This window comes from Babylonia areolata, chromosome 6 (assembly GCF_041734735.1).
Source record: "Babylonia areolata isolate BAREFJ2019XMU chromosome 6, ASM4173473v1, whole genome shotgun sequence".
Lineage (NCBI taxonomy): Eukaryota > Metazoa > Mollusca > Gastropoda > Neogastropoda > Buccinidae > Babylonia > Babylonia areolata.
The window spans coordinates 43,098,961-43,106,460 of record NC_134881.1 but is presented as its reverse complement, the minus strand read 5'-3'; the positions used below and the strand labels follow the sequence as shown (position 1 = coordinate 43,106,460).

At 42.5% G+C, this 7,500-nt stretch overlaps 1 protein-coding gene across 3 annotated transcripts in view; it reads right to left on the bottom strand.

Annotated features, from left to right (window-relative positions):
* Nucleotides 1-7,500, bottom strand: part of LOC143283046 (uncharacterized) — a 70,153-nt gene that overhangs the window by 2,472 nt on the left and 60,181 nt on the right. For 2 of the 3 annotated variants that reach the window (XM_076589048.1, XM_076589049.1), the window contains 2 exons: nt 3,755-4,279; nt 1-2,023 (listed from right to left, as the gene is read on the bottom strand). The exon at nt 1-2,023 is cut by the window's left edge and continues 2,472 nt beyond it. In XM_076589048.1, the coding sequence (XP_076445163.1) occupies nt 1,408-2,023; nt 3,755-4,279 (1,141 nt within the window). In that variant the 3' untranslated portion in view covers nt 1-1,407. Of the gene's footprint in view, nt 2,024-3,754; nt 4,354-7,500 lie in introns of those variants that run through there. The other variant, XM_076589051.1, reaches the window with a different exon arrangement.

Genomic DNA, 7,500 nt, shown 5'->3' with positions numbered 1-7,500 from the left:
GTCCTCATCATCAGTGCTGGCAGTCCTTTGCAAGAAGACAAAGCAAATAGTTTAAGCCACCCCGCCATCTTAATTTACATCTATAGACAGTAGACATGCATATGCAAAAGCAAATTTCAGCTTAAATCCAATAAAAAGAAAGCTATTGGTATTGACGTCTGCAATGAGCTATCCTAAGTCACGTGCGGGGGCATTCAGCCATCCCAGTTCGCATTCACGGGAAGCAGCAGTCCTGAATCACGTCAGTATCGGGGAGTCAGCCATCCCAACTTACATCCAGCCCACAGACAAGGAAATGGTTGCTCAGGAAACAGTTCATGGGATTCCTGGACTGTACTAACAGCACTAAAGCTTGATTTTCTCTGCGCTTTTTACATGGGAGGGTATAGGCCCACGTGTGTTTGTCATGAAAACGCTCCTAGAATCTTTGACACAATGTGTTATTCAGCAACTTGACATTTGCTGCGTGTGTTTGACACAATGTATTAAATACGAACTTTGTTACGTGTTTTCACACAATGTATTAAATACGAACTTTGTTACGTGTTTTCACACAATGTATTACACACGAACATTCAGTTGCATTTAACATAACAGCATTTGAAAATAAACATTCTAAGTGAAACTGAATAGCTGTCAGTCTCAGCTGATTGTTGATACCTCTGTGACAGTACAACATCCACAGTCTGTGTCAATGTCGTCACTATCAGCTGTTTCTGCTGTGTTTTTTGTTTGCCTGCTTTGTTCTCTTTTTCCTTCATGGCCTGTAAGTCCAACTTTTGCTCATATCTACAAGTGAAGCTTGTATGTATATAGCTGTTTTTACCTCGCTATTCAGGCAGCAGCCATACTCCACTTTCGGGATTGTTTCTGCTGTTGAAACTGAAGCTTAACTAAAGACAGGGGTTTTCTATTGACTGTCGCAGTCCCAGTAATTGGGTTCAATATCAGATTCACACACAGTTTCAGTTTCAAAGAGGTGTTAATTTAAAGCGTGCGAACTGATCCGTATAAGCTACAGCATATCTGCCTGAAAAAAGGGGTGTTTATTATAAAATGATTAAATTTCAAAGTCAGTTCGTGATGTTAGAACCAGCTGCTTGACATGTATATTTATTTATAACGACACAATGAAATCATTATTTTATCCATAATACATTTATGACGGTACAATTGGGAGTTATTGTATATTACTGAACTATCTGTACAGTTTCAGTTTCATTTTGTCAAGGAGGCGTCACTGCGTTCGGACAAATCCCATATACGCTACGCCACACCCGCTAGGCAGATTCCTGACCAGCAGCATAACCCAACACGCTTAGTCAGGCCTGTCATCACAGTGATTATGTCAGTAAACCACTCATACAACTGGTGGCACACTTCATCTATCAGACAGCCGACCAGTCATCACAACTTGGTAACGTCCCGGCGCGAATCGGTGTTGGAAGGCCCGCACGCGTCGTCACCAAGATGAAAGACGACACTGGCGCCACCTGGCGGGTCTATATTATTATCTGCAGTGCTGCTGCTGCAGTCAGGCTGGTTGTCTTCCCCTGCACAAGTCAATGAGTCAGCCGCTCTGTTAGAAGAGTCTGCGCTGGCGCCTCGAGAAATATCGCTGTTGAAAACGACGTTGTCGTTGTCGTCGCTCTTGTTCTTACCGTCCGCCTCAACTGCGGCTTTGCTCTTGTCCACGGTATTTTGTTGTTGAGGGTGGGTGGGGAGGGGCTGTGGGTGGTGGTGGTGGTCATGGTGGTGGTGGAGGGTGTGTTGGTGGTCAGTGGAGGGGTGTGGGTGGTGGTGGTGGTGGTGGGGGTGTTGGTGGTCAGTGGAGGGGTGGGGGTGGTGGTGGTCGTGGTGGTCGTGGTTGGTGTGTTGGTGGTCAGTGGAGGGGTGTGGGTGGTGGTGGTTGGGGTGGTGGTGGCCGCTGGTCAGTGTGACGCTGTCCTCCTCGTCCTCCTCAGTCTCGGTGATGTCCTCCAGGTCACACACGCTGGCCCGGCGTAGGGACTGCACGGACCCCCTGTGAACAGCCGGCAGTGCTGTGAGCTTGTGCATGGGATGGGGTGCAGTGCATGGGATGGGGTGCATGGGGAACTCTTCAAGTCAATCAATCAAGCGATGTGAACGAGTGTTGCGTGTTTTTTGTTGTTGTTTTTTGTTTGTTTTTGTTTGTTTTTTTGTTTTTTTTTTTAAAGAAATTAAACACATTGATAATGATAATAATAATAACAATAACAACTTGTGCGTGTGTGTGTGTGTGTGTGTGTGTGTGTGTGTGTGTGTGTGTGTGTGTGTGTGTGTGTGTTTGTTTGTTTTTTGTTTTTTTGTTTGTTTGTTTGTTTGTTTTTGTTTGTTTGTTTTTTTTGTTTGTTTGTTGTTGTTGTTTTTTGGGGGGGTTTTTAAAGAAATTAAACACATTGATAATGATAATAATAATAACAATAACAACTTGTGTGTGTGTGTGTGTGTGTGTGTGTGTGTGTGTGTGTGTGTGTGTGTGTGTGTGTGTGTGTGTGTGTGTGTGTGTTCGTAATAAAAAAAATAAAAAAAACTTATGTGTGCGTGTGTGCGCGTGTGCGCGCACAATCGTTCAAGGTCACTATTGTAGTGTGTGTTTGTGTGTGTGTGTGTGTGTGTGTGTGTGTGTGTGTGTGTGTGTGTGTGTGTGTGTGTGTGTGTGTGTGTGTGTGTGTGTGTGTGTGTGTGTGTGTGCAATCGAGTGTGAGAAAACAAACGTGTTTACCTTCTCAGAGTCCTTAAGAATTCAACATTTAAACAGTGACACCTGAATCGAAAAAAGGGAAACTACCCTCTCTCCTTTTCTCCATCTCTGTTTTTCACAGTGAGTCACGGAGGGGACACTTTGCCCACCAGTCAACAAAACCAACACGTGATTAATGTGATCTTCAAAAAGAAATAGCGACAACAAAAAAACACAGGATTTTTTTTTTGTTTTTGTTTTGTTTTGTTTTTTGTTTTTGTTTTGTTGAGTCCTTGAGTTAGTGTGTACATTCACACTTACAAACGCAAAGCGCTCGCATGCATACATACATACATACATGCATGCATACATACATACAGACAGACAGACAGACAGATATACATACATACATACATACATACATACATACATACATACATGCATACATACATACATACATACATACATATATAAACAGCATATTCAATACTCTGATTTTTTTTCCTGCTTGAGTGGTGCATTAATCCCTGTTATCTACTGTTTATGGTTTATGGCACTTGTTCTTTTTAAAGGCAAATGTGTGTAGCGTAAATGGATCAGTCCACATAGTTGAAGGCATCCTTGAAACTGAAACTATTTGTTTCTAAATAATGTTTGTGACACGGGTCATTTTGTTATGTGCATGTGAAACAAGCATAGAAAATACAAAACAGTATAGTGCAGCATAGCACGGTACAGTATCACACAGTACAGCAGCATAACACAGTACAGTACAGCACAGTACAGTGCACAGAACAGTACAGTGCCTTACAGTACACAGTACGATACGATACGACACGACACGATACGACACGACACGACATGATACGACATGACTCGACATGATACGATACGATACGATACGTTACAACGCAGTGCAAAACAAAAAAGCAAAACACGACACGACACGACACGACACGACACGACACGACACGACACAGCACAGCACAACCCAACCCAACCCAACCCAACCCCAGCACAACACAACACAACACAACACACAACACACACCTGTGTCTCCTGAGGTGCTCAAAGGAACACCGACGCTGAGTGAACGCCGAGGGCACCACCAGCAGCCCTCCTCCCCCTCCTCCTCCTCCTCCTCCTCCGCCTCCTCCTCCTCCGCCACCGCCACCACTGCTCCCCTCCGCCCCCTGCCACGTCAGCTGGAGCACGTGACCATTTCCAACGCCACCCCCTCCTCCTCCTCCTTTTCCTTTATCACCCCCTCCTCCTCCTCCTCCTTCGATGCCGAAGAGGGCGGCGCCGCGGACGCCGATTCCTGTTCCTCCGTTGCAGGCGAGGTGATGGGAGTGGAGCTTTCCCCTGCTGGTGCTGCCGGAATTGTGTCGTATTCGTGATTCTCCTCTTGTGCCGGGCTCTCTTTCGCCGCCTGGTACCCCTCCAGTGCCTTCTCTTTCTCTGTGGGTGCCGGGGTGGTGATGGTGGTGTCGGTGTCGGTGTTGGTGGTGGTGGTCTTCGGGGTCCCGTTTGCCGCAGTCCAGGTCCCAGCAAGACCAGTGGGAAGGACAGCCTCTGTCGTGGAAGGGGAGGGGGAGGAGGAGGAGGAGTGTGGGGGTGTGAAGTGGTAGCAGGTGGGGGATTGGCCTCTAGACAGTGTCAAACAACACTCTGCGTACACGATATGCCCGAACAGCAAAATGTATGTACACCGCCCCCCCCCCCTCTCTCCCCCCCGCTCCGCCCAACACATACACATAACATCATGTGGCATAGTATTGTTACGTAATATTAGCATTTTTATTATTATTATTATTATTATTATTATTATTATTATTATATCCGAACAACAAATGTGTGTACACCTACCCACCCACATACACACACACACACACACACACACACACACACACACACACACACACACACACACACACATAACATCATGTGGCATAGTATTGTTACGTAATATTATCATTACTATCATATCCGAACAACAAAATGTATGTACCCCTCCCTTCCCCCCTTGCCCCCCTCCCTCACCTCCCCCACCGCACCCCCCACCCCCCACCCCACCCCACCCCCACACACACATAACATCCCCCCCACACATAACATAATGTCGTATGGTATTGTTACGTAACATTAGCATTATCATTATATCCGAACAACAAATGTATTCACACCCACCCACCCACATACACACACACACACACACACACACACACAGAGAGAGAGAGAGAGAGAGAGAGAGAGAGAGAGAGAGAGAGAGAGAGAGAGAGAGAGAACAAAATGTGACATGGTATTGTTTCGTATTATTATTATTATTGTTGTTGTTGTTGTTGTCATCATCATCATCATCATCATCATCATTATTATTATTATCATTATTATTATTATTATTATTATTATTATTATTCCATACAACACGTGGCAAGATAATATCATCGTGTTAACTACCAAATGACCGCAGGTTTGGACAGACCAACCACCGGCTTCTTGCGCCCTTCTTGTAGAAAATGAATGAGGCCAGCGGCCGGACAGGTTACGTCCCTTGTTCACTCAATGCTGTTGGGTGGTGTGTCAAGAACTCAAACACGTCTTACAGTCAGAGAGGGAGGTTTATGGTGTGGGCAGTAACATACAAACACATTCACATTCACACCATACTAACATTTTCAACATACACACGCATTCACACTCACACCATACTAACATTTTTTACATACATATTCACACTCACACCATACTAACATTTTTAACATTTTCAACATACACACGCATTCACGCTCACACCATACTAACATTTTTAACACTAACACACACACATTCACACTCACACCATACTAACATTTTTAACATACACACATATTCACACTCACACCATACTAACATTTTCAAAATACGCACGCATTCACACTCACACCATACTAACATTTTTAACATGCACACGCATTCACACTCACACCATACTAACATTTTTAACATACACACGCATTCACACTTACACCATACTAACATTTTTGACATACATATTCACACTCACACCATACTAACATTTTTAACAAACGCACACATTCACACTCACACCATACTAACATTTTTTAAGATTTTCAACATACACACGCATTCACGCTCACACCATACTAACATTTTTAACACACACACACATTCACACTCACACCATACTAACATTTTTAACAAACATATTCACACTCACACCATACTAACATTTTTAACATACGCACGCATTCACACTCACACCATACTAACATTTTTAACATACACATATATTCACACTCACACCATACTAACATTTTCAAAATACGCACGCATTCACACTCACACCATACTAGCATACACACGCACTCACACTGACACCATACTAACATTTTTTAACATATGCACGCATTCACACTCACACCATACTAACATTTTCAACATACACACGCATTCACATTCACACTATACTAACATTTTTTAACATACACACACATTCACACTCACACCATACTAACATTTTTTATATACATATTCACACACACCATACTAACATTTTCAACATACACACGCATTCACACTCACACCATGCTAACATTTTTGACATACATATTCACACTCACACCATACTAACATTTTCAACATACACACGCAGTCACACTCACACCATACTAACATTTTTAACATACACACGCAGTCACACTCACACCATACTAACATTTTCAACATACACACGCATTCACACTCACACCATACTAACATTTTTAACAAACACACGCAGTCACACTCACACCATACTAACATTTTCAACATACACACGCAGTCACACTCACACCATACTAACATTTTCAACATACACACGCATTCACACTCACACCATACTAACATTTTTTACATACATATTCACACTCACACCATACTAACATTTTCAACATACACACGCATTCACACTCACACCATACTAACATTTTTTACATACATATTCACACTCACACCATACTAACATTTTTAACAATCGCACACATTCACGCTCACACCATACTAACATTTTTAACATTTTCAACATACACACGCATTCACGCTCACACCATACTAACATTTTTAACACTAACACACACACATTCACACTCACACCATACTAACATTTTTAACATACACACATATTCACACTCACACCATACTAACATTTTCAAAATACGCACGCATTCACACTCACACCATACTAACATTTTTAACATGCACACGCATTCACACTCACACCATACTAACATTTTTAACATACACACGCATTCACACTCACACCATACTAACATTTTTGACATACATATTCACACTCACACCATACTAACATTTTTAACAAACGCACACATTCACACTCACACCATACTAACATTTTTAAGATTTTCAACATACACACGCATTCACGCTCACACCATACTAACATTTTTAACACACACACACATTCACACTCACACCATACTAACATTTTTAACAAACATATTCACACTCACACCATACTAACATTTTTAACATACGCACGCATTCACACTCACACCATACTAACATTTTTAACATACACATATATTCACACTCACACCATACTAACATTTTCAAAATACGCACGCATTCACACTCACACCATACTAGCATACACACGCACTCACACTGACACCATACTAACATTTTTTAACATATGCACGCATTCACACTCACACCATACTAACATTTTCAACATACACACGCATTCACATTCACACTATACTAACATTTTTTAACATACACACACATTCACACTC